Source organism: Musca autumnalis, unplaced genomic scaffold, assembly GCF_047663935.1.
Source record: "Musca autumnalis isolate F117 unplaced genomic scaffold, ASM4766393v1 scaffold_2, whole genome shotgun sequence".
Lineage (NCBI taxonomy): Eukaryota > Metazoa > Arthropoda > Insecta > Diptera > Muscidae > Musca > Musca autumnalis.
Genome location: NW_027411755.1, coordinates 239,750,936 through 239,770,418, shown reverse-complemented (window position 1 = coordinate 239,770,418; position 19,483 = coordinate 239,750,936). Strand labels below are relative to the sequence as shown.

The 19,483-nt window shown below is 39.4% G+C and overlaps 1 protein-coding gene across 21 annotated transcripts in view; it reads right to left on the bottom strand.

Moving 5' to 3' along the window:
- RtGEF (Rho-type guanine nucleotide exchange factor) overlaps nucleotides 1-19,483 on the bottom strand; it is a 145,635-nt gene that overhangs the window by 29,088 nt on the left and 97,064 nt on the right. For all 21 annotated transcript variants that reach the window (XM_073971108.1, XM_073971092.1, XM_073971093.1 and 18 more), the window contains 2 exons: nucleotides 14,512-14,974; nucleotides 8,492-8,746 (listed from right to left, as the gene is read on the bottom strand). In XM_073971108.1, coding sequence (XP_073827209.1) covers nucleotides 8,492-8,746; nucleotides 14,512-14,974 — 718 coding nt within the window. The remainder of the gene's footprint in view (nucleotides 1-8,491; nucleotides 8,747-14,511; nucleotides 14,975-19,483) is intronic.

The following is a 19,483-nucleotide window of genomic DNA, read 5'->3' as shown; positions in this document are numbered from 1 at the left end:
CAGATTCAAAAATTCTGCAACCCGGATTGGGTTTGTCGTCCATAAAAAATCCGGAGAGAGGTGGGATTAGTTGCGCAGCTTCGTCTCCTGATGCAGATTGACCACTGATTACATGATGAGGCAACTTGCTGCAGTTCTGCGACGTTCTGACAGGTTTGAATGTTTATATCGTCAGCCTATAGGCTAGAAAGGGTATATACACTTTGATACGACAAAAATGTGCCTCATCGAAATAACGGTTTTAGACTCCAATGTGGACGAAATTCGTTTCCGACATTTTGGAGTCGATTTAGGCATGTCCGTCCGTCTGTCTGGCTGGTGCGCACGAGAACTCTCGAACGGATCAACCGATTCGAACCAAATATTAGGTATAGTAATATTTTGTTCAAACTTAGATTAAGTTCGAAGATTGGCCTTATCGGTCCACTCCTTCGGGTACCTCCCCCACAAAAGTTCAAAATTTGTCTGTAAAATGGTGTAAACGACAACTCTCGAAGGGAGCAATCGATTTGGTCCAAACTTTGCACATCGTATTATTCCTTCCAAATATAGATTGGGTTCGAATATGGACTATATTGGACCACTCCTTTGGGGTACCTCCCACACAAAATTCGGATAAAGTGAAGTTTAAGAGCTCCTCGCAGATCGTCTTGAAATTCTTCCAGCAGGTTGTCCATGCGGCTCCCTTTAGGACAGTACAATTCTTTCTTGTGCAAGTCCATATTTCCTGAGGTATTGGGCAAAATGTTCCAAGAAACCCTGACGACACCACCCAAAATGGCAAATCCGCAAGATAATTCTCGCAGGGAGTTTCTGATTGGTGCAGACTTTGCACATCATAGTATTTCATCCAGTCATATATCAGGTTGGAGTATGGGCTATGGTCCACTCCTTCGGGTACCTCCCACACAAAATTCGAATAAAGTGAAGTTTAAGAGCTCATCTCGCATCGTTTAGATTCTTTTTTCAGTAGGTTGTTCTAGCGGCCTCATTTAAAACGGTACAATCTTTTTCCGGAGTAAGTCAATACTTCCTGAGATAATGATCCAAGCATCAAAACCTTCCCGGCACATACCAAAATGGGCAAGACAACTCTAAAACTTTTTCAAAAATTTCTTTCGAACTTAGTTTAACGTAATTTTACGTTTAACGTAATTTTATCTCGAGTCCTTTATGAAGAAGTTTGGTTACTAAAAATGTTTGGTATATGTCAATGATTTGGTACAGCCGCACATAACGGTACATACAGATTTTAAAGCAAACTCGTGATACAAAATTACCGGGCTTCGACTTTTTGTTCCTGAATTCCACGTACGACTGGTGTCCACATACATATATACTTGGTTAAACATTCCCAGCAAACCAATCGTGCCGACATCGTATCGAAATCGGAACAAAATTCGGAGGCAACGTCCGATGTCGGATCCGAAATCGTAACGATATCTTAACGAAAGTTGTATGAAGTGGTTGACATAATTTCGGAACGAAATGTCGAATCGATTTCGGAACGAAATCTGATGAAAATTCTTGGGAAATTCGGAGGGGAATTTTATTTCCGACATTCGCTCCGAAATCGGAACGAAATCTGAACTATTTCGCCTCCGAAAAATCGTTTAGAAATCGGAACGAAATCTAAACGATCTTGTTTCCGAAATTGTTCAGACGTGTCGGACACGCGACAGTTGGTTTGCAGGCTAATTTTGAACCAGAGGGTAATCTGCTCGATGTCCTGGAACAGCGTGGAGTGCTTAACACTATCAATGGCTTACAATAAGTCGAGCGCCATCAACGCTGTCCAGGTTGAGTCCTCCACTGATATGTGAAGAGCTGCCATTCAGGCTTAATGGTATTCTTCATTGGCTTCAGTATCGGCACAACAACGATAATTTTACCGACATCGGGCAGGATATGAGTGGCAAACATTAGGTTGAGAAATTTGGTGAGATACTCAACACTCGGCTCTTCCACCTGTTTAAGCATTATCTCGGAGGCTTAATACTTTGTATGATTTGCATTTGAAACATCATCCATTGTAATTTGTGGTGATTTTACATCTTCCTTCTTCTGAAGTCCTATCTTCCTTCTTTCCAGGGCTTGAGGATGACTTACCGTTACCTCTAATTTACTTATATCGGTTTCAAAGTTGCAGCTACTCAAATTGAATAGGCCCTTGTTTTGCTTGTACTCAGACTTAGATGAGGTTCCAATCGTCCTTCGGTTACCACCCACACAAAATTTCGGATAAGTTCAGATTAGGACCTGCTCTCGAATCGCTTTGATTTTTGCTGCAACAACTTTCATTCACTGCCCCCCGTAGGACGGTACAAGTTTCATCACGGGCAAGTCCATACTTCATGAGAAAATAGCCTGAAAGATGCAAAAAGTGACACCGTGTGTAGTGGTTGGAGCGGTTGGAGTGGTTGAACTCTCCAACGGATCTGCCGATTCGGTCCAAATTTGGCCTTCGTAATACTTTGTCCAAACATAGTTTAAATTCGAAGATAAGCCATATCGGTCCACTCCTTCAGGTACCTCCCCCACAAAAATTCAAAAATGTTCGGAAAATTGTGCGCACGACAACTCTTGAAGGGAATGCCCGATGTAATCCATACTTAGCACATCCTAATATATCTACCAGATATAGATTAGGTTCAAATATGGACTATATTTGTCCAGGTACCTCCCACACAAATTTTCGGATAAGTTCACTTTAAGACCTGCTCTCGAATCACTTTGATTGATTGTTGAAGCGATTTGCATTCGCTACCTCCATTACGATGGTAAAAGTTTTTTCAGGGGCAAGTCCATATTTCTTGGGAAAGCAGCCAGAAAGGTATAAAAAAACCCCTATGTCACCATATGTGCCGGTCGGAGAGCACGATAACTCTCGAACTGTTCAAGCGCTTTAGTCCAACATTTGGTCTTCGTCACATTATATCCAAACTTAATTTCATGGGTCAATACCGGTCCACAGCTTCCGGTACTTCTCCTCACTTCAGCCGAAATTTTTGCGGTCACGAAAGCAGCAGAGTTGATAAAAACACGGAGGGGGACATAGCTGGACCGGTGATTATCTATGTGGTTAGACAAGCGGCCCTAAAATCACTTAAATCCCACTCAATCAAGTCTGCTGCGGTCTTGCACTGCAGGAAAGCTTTTGAGGCCCTAAGATCAATCGTTACCTTGTGCTGGGTCCCAGGGCACTGCGACATCGAGGGAAATGAAAAAGCGGATAAACTGGCGCGTCGCGGATCTAAGTCAAACGACATCGAAATCGATAACCCAATTAAGCCACCCTTGTGTCATTTCATGCGGCTCTTATAACAAGTACACAGGGAGAAGGCTGGTCAGATTTGGAACAACGAACCTGGCTGTAAGGTATCAAAGGCAATCTGGCCCAACCTCTCCAAACGGAAGACCACTTCTCTACTCTCTATGAGAAAATCCGACCCCAAACTAATGGTTGGAGTAATCACGGGACACTGCAGAATAAGATCAATGACCTGCAAATGGGATAGAGATGACTCCACAGACTACTGCAGATTATGCGAAGATGAAGAAGAAACAGAAACGATTGAGCACTTATTATGCCGTTGTCCAATGCTCATGACCAGGAGAATTCAAACAATGGATGAACATACAATAACATCTCTGACAACATTCTGCCAAGCCAAGCCGACAACACTGCTTCTTCTCACCAAGGGTCTGAAGTGCCTTCAACATGAAGGAATTACAGCACCTTAATATGGCAAACCCTCCTCACTCTCTCTCTCTTATCTAAAATAATTTCTCAATTGTCTTTCAATCCATAGTACTTTATTATTCTTACTTTTTTCCTCGATACCTTCTATGCAATTTATTTCTTTTCTTTTCTCCAACCCACACTATAGGATGAACACAATGGACCATAAGGTCTCCGAGTGGAGTGGCTGTCCAACACGACAGCTGCGCGTCCTTTAACCTAACCTAAGCTAAGTCCTGCGGGTGACGTTGCTGTTAGGTGCTGCGGATCTGACGAGATGACGACTCACTGGGGCTGAGGAATCCGGAAGAGACATTCTGGCAGTAGGGATTCATAGCTATGGACTTGCCACGGAAAACAGTACCACAAGTAATACCTCCGGGAAAAAATTCCAAAGCGATGCTCAAAGAGTACTTGAAATGCGTTTAAGTTAAAAGCTGTGGTAGCCTGTGTGAATTGAAACTTTTATCTACGAACAAAACGAATACCGATATGAAGGTACCTACAAAAATATGGATTTAAATTAAACCTCAAAAGTGTTGCGGTGGAGGTTCCTGCAGGAATGGGCCGCACAGTACATTTTGGAATTGTATATTAATTTGGGAGTCATTCCTTTCGATAGATATCGCGCCCACCAGTCATTTCAGTTGGTCATCGTATAATTTAGAGCTTTCGCTCCATTTCATCAGGAAGCATGGATTTACAAACGAAAAACATAATATCGCTGGCAACAGGACCACAAGAAATAACTTTGGAAAAAATATACAAAGGATCCTTGAACAAGCTGCACTTAAACAAAAATGTTTAACTTTTGTAAGGGAGGTACTCGAAGGAGTGGACCGATATTGCCTATTTTCAAACATAGCTTAATTTGAACAAAATATTACAAGAGTCAAAGTTTGGGTCTAATCGGCTGCCCCGTTTAATAAATAAGAGGTACGGGAAGTAGTGGACAGATAAGCACCATCTTCGAACTTTTTCTAAGATTCACAGAAATATTACCATATGCCAAATATGGAAAACGCAGTGTCCGTTCGTGAGTTGTCGTGTAGACCAGCCATTTTCTTATGAAATCTTGAGTTGCCTCTGAAAAAACTTGTTCCGTGGTAATAGGAGACACGGATACAATATGCTGCAAAAAAATCAAAACGATTCGAGGGGAGGTCTTATACTTCAGTGTGGGAGGTACCCAAAGAAATGGACTAACAGTCAATAATCGAACCTGATCTATTAAGAACCAAATCGGTTTTTCTTTTCGAGATTTAATGTGTGCACTTTAGCAAAAAATTTAAATTTTTGTAATGGAGTTACCCAAAGGAATGCATCGATCTTGATCTAAGTTTGGACAGAATATTACGAGGTGCAACGTTTGGACCAAATCGGTTTAAAGTTATTGTGCATGCCAGACGGACGGGCATCGGATATCGTCCAAACACACTTGGTTGGGGCATATTTTGGTCGGTAGTCTAAAGGCTGAGGGTATAATCATGGTCTTCTATAAGAATTCCCTGTTCTAGTATTTCAGAAGATGGCATGGCGTTCTATTAGAAAACCATATGTTACTCCAAAAATCGACTTTAACCCTGACAAAGACACCATCAATAAAATGAAGAGCCACACCCAAAGAATCAGATCTATACACTGTGAGAATTTAGAATTCTATCCGAACTTTTGTATAGGAAAAGTCATCTCCGGTGAACTTTTGTATAGAAAAAGTCATCTCCGGTGAACTTTTGTATAGGAAAAGTAATATCCGGTGAACTTTTTGTATTGGAAAAGTCATCTCCGGTGAACTTGTTTATAGGAAAAGTCATCTCCGGTGAACTTTTTGTATTGGAAAAGTCATCTCCGGTAAACTTTTGTATAGGAAAAGTCATCTCCGGTGAACTTCTGTATAGGAAAAGTCATCTCCGGTAAACTTTTGTATAGGAAAAGTCATCTCCGGTGAACTTTTGTATAGGAAAATTCATCTCCGGTGAACTTTTGTATAGAAAAAGTCATCTCCGGTGAACTTTTGTATAGGAAAAGTCATCTCCGGTGAACTTTTGTATAGGAAAAGTCATCTCCGGCGAACTTTTGTATAGGAAAAGTCATCTCCGGTGAACTGTTGTATAGGAAAAGTCATCTCCGGTGAACTTTTGTATAGGAAAAGTCATATCCGATGAACTTTTGTATAGGAAAAGTCATCTCCGGTGAACTTTTTGTATTGGAAAAGTCATCTCCGGTGAACTTTTGTATAGGAAAAGTCATCTCCGGTGAACTTTTGTATAGGAAAAGTCATCTCCGGTGAACTTTTGTATAGGAAAAGTCATCTCCGGTGAAGTTTTGTATAGGAAAAGTCATCTCCGGTGAACTTTTGTATAGGAAAAATCATCTCCGGTAAACTTTTGTATAGGAAAAGTCATTTCCGGTGAACTTTTGTATAGGAAAAGCCATCTCCGGTGAACTTTTGTATAGGAAAAGTCATCTCCGGTGAACTTTTGTGTAGGAAAAGTCATCTCCGGTGAACTTTTTGTATTGGAAAAGTCATTTCCGGTGAACTTTTGTATAGGAAAAGTCATCTCCGGTGAAGTTTTGTATAGGAAAAGTCATCTCCGGTGAACTGTTGTATAGGAAAAATCATCTCCGGTAAACTTTTGTATAGGAAAAGTCATTTCCGGTGAACTTTTGTATAGGAAAAGTCATCTCCGGTGAACTTTTGTATAGGAAAAAGTCATCTCCGTTGAACTTTTAAATAGGAAAAGTCATCTTCGGTGAATACAAGATTTAACAACCTCGTCGAAACTTTAAAGTTCCATTATATGTGGAAAGCCCTTTAAATGTCTTCCACCCTTTATAAGTCTTCCACGTATAGAAGACCCTTTAGAGATATTCTATACATAAAATGCCCTTTAAAGGTTTTCAATATATAAAAGCCCATTGAGCCTTTTCAATTCATTCCACACATTGAATGCTCTTTAGAGGACTTCTATACATAGAAGATCCTTTAGAGGTATTCTATAAATACAAGGCCCTTTAAAAGTATTCCATATGAAGAACGCAGCAATAAGAGTCAAATGAATACGAACATCGTCAATAAAGGCGTTAACTTTGTTCGAAGATCAAGTAATGGAGGATCTCTCGAAACATGGTGTCCGAAATTGATGGTATTCCCAAAAGTAACAATGAATGACCTACAAACATGTGGGAATAAGGGATTTTTTTAGTTTCTGAAGAACCTCAACACTATTTTGAAGAAATCCTACTCAACAATTGAAAACAAACCCTAAATGTGTGAGTTCGTATTGATGTAAATATGGATGACAAAAACCAAAATGAAATTAACAATCAATGGGCAAACTATTGACGAAATTAAAAAAAAAAAAACTGTGTTAAACCAAAAAATCTAAAAACATTATTGCAGCTAAAATGTGATCCATTTATATTCGATCAGTAAGTGAAGGGTGAGCTTATAAATAAAATTATACTCTATGTACAGTTATAAAAAATCTTACAATCTATAAAGAACAAATTAAAAAATATATAAACCTAAACCTTAATGGTGTAAGTAGCGCTTCAATACAGTAGCTGTGGTTTCCATTTTTTATAAATAGCATAAAATATGTTTAGTGAATATGAGTATTTGCATTATTTCTTAATTCAAAAATTATTTGATTTTTATAAAATAAATCGCAACATAAAACACAAACCAACAATACAAATTAAAAAGGTCAATTGTTATACAGTCGAACATCTCTATAAGGTAGCGCCACTGTGGACGAAGAATTCCTACTAATCATATTTATATTTTATAAAACGATTTGTTATAGAGAATTATTTGTTATAGAGGCGTTCGTTATAAAGAAGTTCGACTGTATTGACATTTATATTAAAAATTAATATAATACAATTAACAATATCAGCAAACCCATTAAACGATTATATGCAATCACAGAGAACGTCAGCCAGATGCATAGGAAAATATAAGCCGATGCTAATAATTGACAAACATTTATCAAATAATTTAAAATTATTATCTAAGTTTATTATTCTAAAAACAAAATCTTAAGCATGTTATCAGTTTTTGGTGTATAAAAACCGCCATAATTAGTCCTTGAAAAGGATATTTAATGAAATTCCAGTTTATTGATCTAATCGTCCTTAAAGGGAACACACATATCTTAAAAATTATGCAGCTTAAATTTTCTATTATGCATCCAGACAGACTTTTTCCCTATAATTACATACTAATGAATCCATGTGTTTTTGTTGTTGGTGTAATGTTTGTTGTTTTTATAGGTTATAATAAGTGGTAATGGAGCAGCAAGTTATGAGGTGTTTTGTTTTTTGTTTCGTATTTATTTTCTGAAAATAAGCAAATGTTCTGAATATTTCTAGTGGTAATAAAAACAATGTTGGACAAATTAAGCAACCCCACAAAGTAACAAAAAATAAAAAAGCCCCAAAAATGTGTTGTCGAATACCTTGAAACCCATTTAATAGTTTATTATTAAAAAAAGCATTTATGTAAAAATGGTGTTTAAATATTTAAATACATATTAAAAATAAATAAAATACATTTACGATTGGTTGGCACGTTTAAAAAAAAGCAGTTTGTTGGTGGTTGTGGTGATGGTAACAAAGCAAGTTCAACTTTGTTCAAGTTGTATGTTTCTTTTTAATGTTATGGTGGATAAATGGGACATATTGTGAAGATGTCTATGGGGTAATGAGAGGGAAAATAAATACTAACTATTTTTTGGGACTTACCCGAATGTATGGTATTGCGCGTTGTATTCTGATAGGCCGCACAATAGGCCTCGAAGACACGCAAAACTAAGGCATCCTCTTCAAAAGTTGGTTGATTTTTACGACCATTACAATAATTGGATAGATTGGCACCAATACTGCCAGCGCCACCGCCACTGCCACCGCCACCACTGCTGTTACCGCTCGTTGTGCTGGTATTTAAAATGCTAGGACGTAATGGTGGTGCTGGGCGCATATTTGTTATATTCCAATTAGCTGAAAAAAAAGAAAGTAGAATACTATTATTTGTTGGGGCAAAGATTTTTTTAAAAAAGTAAAAAAGTATCTATCGAATTTACCGTCAGCTACATACCCTCAGTCTGTCTATGACTGTACAAAAGAGGAAGCCTGGACTTCCTCACGAAATAATTTATTTCGATGTATCAGAATCAAAAGGTAGTTCCTTCGGTGAAAATTTCAAAACCAACAATACTTGAACTGCACTTTTACGACACTTTAGAGGAAAGGGTCTAAAGAAGCAACCTTTCCATTGGAAAGGGTCTAAAGAAACAACCTTTTCTTTGGAAAAGGTCTAAAGAAGCAACCTTTCCTCTAGAAAGGGCCTATAGAAGCACAATTTTCTCTAGAAAGGGTCTATAGAAGCACCCTCTCATCAGGTCTATCGAAGCACTCTTTCATTTGGAAAGGGTGTATAGAAGCACCCTCTCCTCAGGCCTATCGAAGCACTCTTACATTTGGAAAAGGTCTAAAGAAACAACCTTTCCTTTGGAAAAGGTCTAAAGAAGCAAACTTTCCTTTGGAAAGGGTCTAAAGAAGCAACCCTTCCTTTGGAAAGAGACTAAAGAAGCAACCTCTCCTCAGGAAAGGGTATATAGAAGCACCCTTTCCTCAGGAAAGGGTATATAGAAGCACCCTTTCCTCAGGAATGGGTATATAGAAGCACCCTTTCCTCAGGGAAGGGTATATAGAAGCACCTTTTCCTCTGGAAAGGGTATATAGAAGCACCCTTTCCTCTGGAAAGGGTATATAGAAGCACCCTTTCCTCTGGAAAGGGTATATAGAAGCACCCTTTCCTCTCGAAAGCGTCTATAGAAGCACCCTCTCCTTTGGAAAGGGTCTAAAGAAGCAAACCTTCCTTTGGAAAGAGACTAAAGAAGCAACCTTTCTTCTAGACAGTGTCTATAGAAGCACCCTTTCCTCAGGAAAGGGTATATAGAAGCACCCTTTCCTCAGGAAAGGGTATATAGAAGCACCCTTTCCTCAGGAAAGGGTATATAGAAGCACCCTTTCCTCAGGAAAGGGTATATAGAAGCACCCTTTCCTCAGGAAAGGGTACATAGAAGCACCCTTTCCTCAGGAAAGGGTATATAGAAGCACCCTTTCCTCAGGAAAGGGTATATAGAAGCACCCTTTCCTCAGGAAAGGGTATATAGAAGCACCCTTTCCTCAGGAAAGGGTATATAGAAGCACCCTTTCCTCAGGAAAGGGTATATAGAAGCACCCTTTCCTCAGGAAAGGGTATATAGAAGCACCCTTTCCTCAGGAAAGGGTATATAGAAGCACCCTTTCCTCAGGAAAGGGTATATAGAAGCACCCTTTCCTCAGGAAAGGGTATATAGAAGCACCCTTTCCTCAGGAAAGGGTATATAGAAGCACCCTTTCCTCAGGAAAGGGTATATAGAAGCACCCTTTCCTCAGGAAAGGGTATATAGAAGCACCCTTTCCTCAGGAAAGGGTATATAGAAGCACCCTTTCCTCAGGAAAGGGTATATAGAAGCACCCTTTCCTCAGGAAAGGGTATATAGAAGCACCCTTTCCTCAGGAAAGGGTATATAGAAGCACCCTTTCCTCAGGAAAGGGTATATAGAAGCACCCTTTCCTCAGGAAAGGGTATATAGAAGCACCCTTTCCTCAGGAAAGGGTATATAGAAGCACCCTCTCCTCAGGAAAGGGTATATAGAAGCACCCTTTCCCCTGGAAAGTGTCTATAGAATCACCCTTTCCCCGGGAAAGGGTCTATAGAAGCACACTTTCCCCGGGAAAGGGTCTATAGAAGCACCCTTTCCCCGGGAAAGGGTCTATAGAAGCACCCTTTCCCCGGGAAAGGGTCTATAGAAGCACCCTTTCCCCGGGAAAGGGTCTATAGAAGCACACTTTCCCCGGGAAAGGGTCTATAAAGCACCCTTTCCCCGGGAAAGGGTCTAGAGAAGCACCCTTTCCCCGGGAAAGGGTCTATAGAAGCACACTTTCCCCGGGAAAGGGTCTATAGAAGCACCCTTTCCCCGGGAAAGGGTCTATAGAAGCACCCTTTCCCCGGGAAAGGGTCTATAGAAGCACCCTTTCCCCGGGAAAGGGTCTATAGAAGCACCCTTTCCCCGGAAAAGGGTCTATAGAAGCACCCTTTCCCCGGAAAAGGGTCTATAGAAGCACCCTTTCCCCGGAAAAGGGTCTATAGAAGCACCCCTTCCCCGGGAAAGGGTCTATAGAGGCACCCTTTCCCCGGGAAAGGGTCTATAGAAGCACCCTTTCCCCGGGAAAGGGTCTATAGAAGCACCCCTTCCCCGGGAAAGGGTCTATAGAGGCACCCTTTCCCCGGGAAAGGGTCTATAGAAGCACCCTTTCCCCGGGAAAGGGTCTATAGAGGCACCCTTTCCCGGGAAAGGGTCTATAGAGGCACCCTTTCCCCGGGAAAGGGTCTATAGAGGCACCCTTTCCCCGGGAAAGGGTCTATAGAGGCACCCTTTCCCCGGGAAAGGGTCTATGGAAATACCATTTACTCTGGAAAGGGTCTATAGAAGCTGCCTTTAATCTGGAAAGGGTCTATAGAAGCAACCCTTCATCTGTAAAGGGTCTATAGAAGCACCCTTTTATCTGTAAAGGGTCTACAGAAGCACCCTTTCATATGGAAAGGGTCTACAGAAGCACCCTTTCATCTGGAAAGAGTCTATTGAGACACCCTTACATCTGGAAAGGGTTAATAGAAGCACAATTTCAATTCGAAGCAGCCTTTCATCTGGAAAGACTACCCTTTCACCCTTTCATCTGGAAATGTTCTACAGAAGCATACTTTCATCTGGAAAGGTTCCATAGAAACATCCTTTCATCTGAAAACGGTCTCAAAGAATCCTTTCATCTGGAAAGGTCTATAGAAGCACCCTTTCCCCGGGAAAGGGTCTATCGAAGCACCCCTTCCCCGGGACAGGGTCTATAGAGGCATCCTTTTCTCTGGAAAGGGTCTATAGAAGCACCCCTTCTTCTGGAAAGGGTCCATAGAAGCAATCTTTTCTCTGGAAAGGGTCTATAGAAGCACCCTTTTTCCTCTAGAAAGGGTCCATAGAAGCAACCTTTCATCTGGAAACAGCCTACAGAAGCACCCTTTCATCTGGAAACAGCCTACAGAAGCACCCTTTACTCTGGAAAGGGTCTATAGATACACCATTTACTCTGGAAAGGGTCTATGGAAATACCATTTACTCTGGAAAGTGTCTATAGAAGCTACCTTTCCTCTGGAAAGGGTCTATAGAAGCAACCCTTCATCTGTAAAGGGTCTATAGAAGCACCCTTTTATCTGTAAAGGGTCTACAGAAGCACCCTTTTATCTGTAAAGGGTCTACAGAAGCACCCTTTCATATGGAAAGGGTCTACAGAAGCACCCTTTCATCTGGAAAGAGTCTATTGAGACACCCTTTCATCTGGAAAGGGTTAATAGAAGCACAATTTCAACTCGAAGCAGCCTTTCATCTGGAAATACTACCCTTTCACCCTTTCATCTGGAAATGTTCTACAGAAGCATACTTTCATCTGGAAAGGTTCCATAGAACCATCCTTTCATCAGAAAACGGTCTCAAAGAATCCTTTCATCTGGAAAGGGTCTATAGAAGCATCCATTCATCTGTAAGGGGTCTCTAAGAATCCTTTCATCTGGAAAGGGTCTACAGAAGCACAATTTCATCGGGGAAGGTTCTATAGAAGCAGCTTTTCCTCTGAAAAGGGTCTAAAGAAAGACCCTTTTATCTGGAAAGGGTCTATAGAAGTTACCTTTCCTCTGGAAGGGGTCTATAGAAGCAATCCTTCATCTGTAAAAGGTCCATAGAAGCATCCTGTCCTCTGAAAACGGTCTATAGAAGCTCACTTTCATCTGGAAAGATCCTACAGAGGCACCCTTTACCCTGGAAAGGGTCTATAAAAACCCAATTTCCTCTGGAAAGGGTCAATAGAAGCTACTTTTCCTCTGGAAAGGGTCTATAGAAGCAACCCTTCATCTGTAAAGGGTCTATAAAAGCACCCCTTCATATGGAAAGGGTCTACAGAAACACCCTTTTATCTGGAAAGGTCTATAGAAGCACAATTTCAACTGGATGCACCCTTTCATCGGGAAAGGGTCTACAGAAGCATACTTTCATCTGGAAAGGTTCTATAGAACCATTCTTTCATCAGGAAAGGGTCTCAAAGAATTCTTTTGACAATTTCACGTTATGTGATTCATTTCTCTTTGTTTGGTATCGCAATTAGGGGATGCGACCAACCCTTTCCGCGGCGAGAGATGAGCTACCCTATAGGGTAGTCTATAGAAGCACCCTTTTTCCTCTAGAAAAGCTCCATAGAAGCATCCTTTCCTCTGAAAAGGGTCTATAGAAGCACACTTTCATCTGGAAAGAGCCTACAGAGACACCCTTTACCCTGGAAAGGGTCTATAAAAACACAATTTCCTCTGGAAAGGGTCTATAGAAGCTACCTTTCCTCTGGAAAGGGTCTATAGAAGCAACCCTTCATCTGTAAAGGGTCTATAAAATCACCCCTTCATATGGAAAGGGTCTACAGAAGCACCCTTTCATCTGGAAAGGTCTATAGAAGCACAATTTCAACTGGATGCACCCTTGCATTTGGAAAGGATCTATAAAAGCTTCCTTTCATCTGAAAAGGGTCTATAGAAGAACCCTTTCATCTGGAAATGGTCTATAGAAACACCCTTTCCTCTCGAAAGGGTCTATAGAACCATCCATTCGCCTGGAAAGGGTCTATACAACCATCGTTTCACCTGTAAAATGTCTATAGAAGTACCGTTTCATCTAGAAAGGGTCTATAGAAGCACCCTTTCATCTGTTTCCTTTGGAAAGAGTCTATAGAAGCAACCTTTCCTTTGGAAAGGGTCTATAGAAGCACCCTTTCCTTTGGAAAGGGTCTATACAAGCACCCTTGCATTTGGAAAGGGTCTATAAAAGCTTCCTTTCATCTGAAAAGGGTCTATAGAAGAACCCTTTCATCTGGAAATGGTCTATAGAAACACCCTTTCCACTCGAAAGGGTCTATAGAACGACCCTTTCGCCTGGAAAGGGTCTATACAACCATCGTTTCACCTGTAAAATGTCTATAGAAGTACCGTTTCATCTAGAAAGGGTCTATAGAAGCACCCTTTCATCTGTTTCCTTTGGAAAGAGTCTAAAGAAGCAACCTTTGGAAAGGGTCTAAAGAAGCACCCTTTCCTTTGGAAAGGGTCTAAAAGAAGCACCCTTTCCTTTGGAAAGGGTCTAAAAGAAGCACCCTTTCCTTTGGAAAGGGTCTAAAAGAAGCACACTTTTCTTTGGAAAGGCTCTATAGAAGCTCCCTTCTCTTTAAGAAAGGGGTTATAGAAGCACCCTTTCTTTTCAGAAAGGGTCTATAGAAGCACCCTTTCCTCTGAAAAGGGTCCGCTTCTACACTTTGCTCTGAAAATAGTCTATAGAAGCAGCCTTACCTCTAGAAAGGGTCTATAGAATCAGCCTTACCTCTAGAAAGGGTCTATAGAAGCACCCCTTCCTCTGGAAAGGATCTATAGAAGCACCCTTTCCTCTGGAAAGGGTCTATAGAAATACACTTTCTTCTGGAAAGGGTCTACAGGAGAACCCTTTTTTCTGAAAAGGATCTATAGAAGAACCCTTTCCTCTGGAAGCACCCTTTCCCCCTAAAGAAGTCTTCTATGGATAGAACAAAGGTATTTTTTTCAAGAGGTCTTCTAGGTCTAAGTTGTTGTTGTTATTTACCTTTTGTGTTTCCGGTCCTTACGTTTCCCGCCGCTGCTGCTGTTGCCATGGTGTTTGTTGTTGCCGTATGATGTGCCGGCATTTGTGTCTTCGAAATACTGTTCGATGTCTGGACTAAATTTGATTTGTGGTTTGGCACTGCCACTGGATGACTTGGTAGACTTGGTGGTTGTTGTTGTTGATGATGATGCATTTGATGAGGTTGTTGAAGCTGAGTGTGTGTGTATTGATTGTAGCTGAGATGATGATTGAACGAAAGGCTCCGTTTGTGTTGTGACGCTGCTGCAGCCTGCTGTTGTTGTTGCTGCTGCTGTTGATTGTTCTCCAGTCGATTGATTGTGGCGTTGTTGGTTGCTTGTGCTGTTGTTGCCACTGTTGATTGTCCGATATTGTTGATCGTTTGTTGTTGCTGTTGTTGATTTATTCGTTGACTGAGCAGACCGAGATTTGAGGGTGGTGACATCTGGAAAAAGTTGTTACAAAATTAATATTGCATTCAAATAAGAAAGACATGATGGGAAGTAATAAAAGAGGTTAGTATTGCATTTCAAAAAATTTTAGGTGCGTAACTGTTAGGGTAGTAGAAAGGGTTTCAAATGCACACAAAAATAAATTTGTTTTAGTAGTTGTTCATTAGAAAAAAATAGAAGATTAACATTCCTGAAATTAGTTGAGTTTATTTTCAGTTTTGTTTTTTAACGACACGACATGATGAGATTTGCTTTGCTGATTATTTTCTTGGGTTTTTCATCCTGGTGCAGAATATGGCCTTAAAACAAAAGCGCAAGCAAAGTTAAACTAATATATAATTTATATATACACTTATGTGGTATGAGGTTTGTGATGAGATATCGTGTTCTGAAATTCGTTTCGTTTTTTCTAAAACAAAATAGTTACGAAAGCGTGAGGACGAAGAAAATAATTCTTAAATAAAAAATAATGAATTGTTCTTAAAGAAAATGTACAATATACAGTCCAACACAGTTATAACGAAGATATTGAATTTAAATTATTTTTAGTTTTGAGACAAATTTAACTAAAATCGAACTTTTTTATAAGTAACGTCTCTATAACGAATCGTCAAAAAAAACAAATGAATATGAATTGTCACACTAAGTGGCCTTTTAATAATGATTTTTCATTATAAACAGATACTTTATAGAGAAGTTCGACATTATTTAAAATTTTTATTATTTCCTCTTAATACCGAATGGTTCGTTATAACCTTTGTTGCTGCAATTTTCATTCCATTATCGGAAATGCCTTCAAAATTTTGATTTTATAACAAATATTTAGCAAGCTTTGGGATGCGTCATGATTTTTGGTGCTCAAGTAGATGGAGAAAGTTTGGTGGATGGATGGATGGATCTTGATTGATAGTTGGCAAATGTGATGAAAAGCAAACAAAATTGATTAAAAAACGACAAAAACTAAAAGTTAAAATTATTACTGATTATTACTTTTCATTCTTGAAACATGAAAAAAATAGATTAAAAACGAGCTCTAAAATTTTAATCGTACTTTAGAGTGGGCAAATTGATTTCATTCATGGTTTTCTGGTGGTCTGCGAAGTGAAGTTGAGAACATTTTTGCTTTTAGAACTTATTCACCTTAGTCAGATCTTAATGTTCGCACAACAAATACTTGTTGATCTTTATATCTAACCCAATTCATTTAATACATCGGCCGAAGAGGTTTCTTTAAAAATCACTGCGACAAATACATCTTTTTTACTGAATCAGCCTACAACACAAACTGGTATACTCGGAAAGCACAAAGCATAAACAACTACGCTAATTCCATTTGGAATACCGAGGTATCGCCGAAACTGTCTTGTATTGATAGAAATTCTTTTAGATGTTTTGCAAAGATAGAATATAGTTTAGTTTCTTTTATAAATAGAAGGCGGGCTAGAGGTCTTCCTCAACTACACCAAGTGCCATTCCAATATCGAGGTATCGCCGAAACTTGCTTGTAAATATGGTACCAGGGTTAAGAATATTTCAAAGCGTCAGCAAAACACTCTGTGGCTATTGTGACGTATAATAAAATGAACGTCCATTAAGGGACAAGGGAAGTCTACATCTTACCAATGAGTGAAGCCTGTCTGTGGGAACATATACATATGTATCTCCTTTTTATCGTCGAGTCCAAACTTGTAGAAAAGATTTTACATGGTTGAAAACACTCAGGAAATATAACTTCTACAACAACTGAAAGCCGAAAGCTCCATCGAACTTCAGACTAGCTAGCCAATGTTGTCAGAATGTTGTTGGCTCATGGAAATTTCAACGTAACAAAAATACCGAGTCCTAAGTTTCACGACCATCCGTCGCACAGTGTTGCCTCAGTGGACAAAAATCGAAAAATGTGTTCTTGACTTTTTTATAATTTTATGTTTTTATGTTGTTGAGAACACTTCAAATAGGACAAACCACAAAGATTTTGTCGATATTTGGTGTTACTATAAAGTTATAGCTCGTTAAACATAGAACATTTTTCGTATGTGACATTTACTAAAATGTATTTAAACAAGTAAAAAAGTATCAGTCGGCTTTGCCGACAGAGATATACCCTCAGCCTGTGTATATTGAAACAATTTTTTTTCCAAAAAACGCATGTATTTAGGGAGTTTTAAAAATTTTGGGCGTTTGAACTGACAAAAATGTTGATTAGGATTTAATATCAAAAGTTTTGCGGAGGAGATACTAAAAAGAATGGATCTCCAGACACTACATATGGTACCATATGGGTTTTTTAGAACTTCAGGGATGTTTGCTCAAGAAGTATGAACTTGCCCCTGAAACAACTTTTACCATCGCAATTGAGGCAGCAATGCAAGTTGCTTCAACAAAAATCAAAGTGATTCGAAAGCAGGTCTTAAAGTGAACATGTATCCGAAATTTTGAGTGGGAGGTACCGGATGGAGTGGACAAATATAGATCATATTTGAACCTGATATATATCTGGTAGATATATTAGGATGTGTAAAGTATGGACCAATTCGGCCACTCTCTTCAAGAGTTATCGTACGCACAATTTTTCCGAACATTTTTGAACTTTTGTGGGGGAGGTACTTGAAGGAGTGGACCGATATGGTTTATCTTCGAACTTAAACTATGTTTGGACAAAATATTACTAAGGCCAAACATTGGACCGAATCGGCAGACCTGTTCGAGAGTTATTTTGCCCTCCAACCTCCTCACACGGTGTCATAGGGGTTTTTTGCAACTTTCAGGCTATTTTCTCAGGAAGTATGGACTTGCCCCTGATGAAACTTATACCGTCGTATGGAGGGCAGTGAATACAAGTTGCTAAAGCAAAAATCAAAGCGATTCGAGAGATGTTCCTAAACTGAACTTTTCCAAAATTTTGTGTGGGAGGTACCCGACGGAGTGGACCGATTGAGTCCATATTAAAACCTGATCTAAGTCTGGTACACGCTCCACGATGGGCAAAGTATGGACCAAATCGGTTACACCCTTCAAGAGTTATCGTGCGTACAAATTTTCCGAACATTTTCGAACTTTTGTGGGGGAGGTACCGGAAGAAGTGGACCGATATAGCTCATCTTCGAACTTAAACTAAGTTTGGACAAAATATTACGAAAGCCAAAATTTTAACCGAATCGGTTCATCCCTTCGAGAGTTATCGTGCGCTCCAGCCAGCCAGACAGACAGACAGACGGACGGACATTGCTCAATCGACTCCAAATTGTCTGAAACACATTTCGTCCAAACATACTTGGGGTCTAAAACCATTATTTCGATGAGGCACATTTTGCCCGTATGAAAGTGTATATACCCTTCATAGCCTAAAGGCTGAGGGTATAAAAACAAACCCATGTTCATGGCAATTTTTTAAAGAAGTTATTGACATATTCCACAACTTTTGAATAGGGAATTAAAGAGTGGTCGATAGTCTTGCAATTTATGAAAAAAAAGTTTACATATAATGTGTATACATGAAGTACCGTTATGTTTATTGAAACAGTAACGTGTTATAGAAAACTCACGAATTTCGCTTCTTTCATGGAGTGTATCTAAAAATTGCAGCAAATTGCAGTTTCGACCATTTGGTACATGAAACAGACATCCCTTTCGAATTAAAAAATGCAAAGTTTACATCCTATAAAATACGATTCTCGGAGCCACAACCATATTATCATAAACAATTTGTACGAAAGGAGCAAGAATCCTTGTTTTGCCTCAGTGGATAAATTCACTTTATTTGACTACTTCGTTTGGAAATGAAAATAATACCTTATAGTTTTAAGTTTCTTTATTTATATACATATTTGTTTCCCAATACCATTTTTAATGTTTTTATATGAGTCTCAATAAACTTTAACATTAATATTTAATAAAAGTATGAATTTAAATTTAGCTACCAATTTCAAATCAGTTTGAGAGGCAATAACATCGGTTTACAGCACATAACAAATTCGTAGGTTGTTCCATTAAATTGACTGAGTTATAGCAAAATCGGGGGAATATTATATGGGGGTTATATCGAAATCTGATCCGATTTTTAATAAAATTGGTAAAACTGATCAGAGGCCCAGCAAATATCGCATATTAAATTTGAAGGCGGTTCAATTAAAATTGGCTGAGTTATAGCAAAATCGGGGAAATATATATATGTGGGGGCTATATCGAAATCTGATCCGATTTTTAACAAAATCGGTAAAACTGATCAGAGGCCCAAGCAAATATCGCATATTAAATTTGAATGTGGTTCAATTAAAATTGACTGAGTTATAGCTGAATCGGAGACATATATATGGGGGATATATCCAAATCTGAACCGATATGGACCAAAATGGGAATTTTTCATTCCTATGCCCTATGTATTAAAATTCATCGACCTAGGTCAACTCCTTCTATTTTTGTCCACGTTTACAAGGAAGCGGCAACACTGTGCGTCGTCTAGTAAAGGTTCCGCGAAAAATAGGAATGCTTTTCGGGGCTCT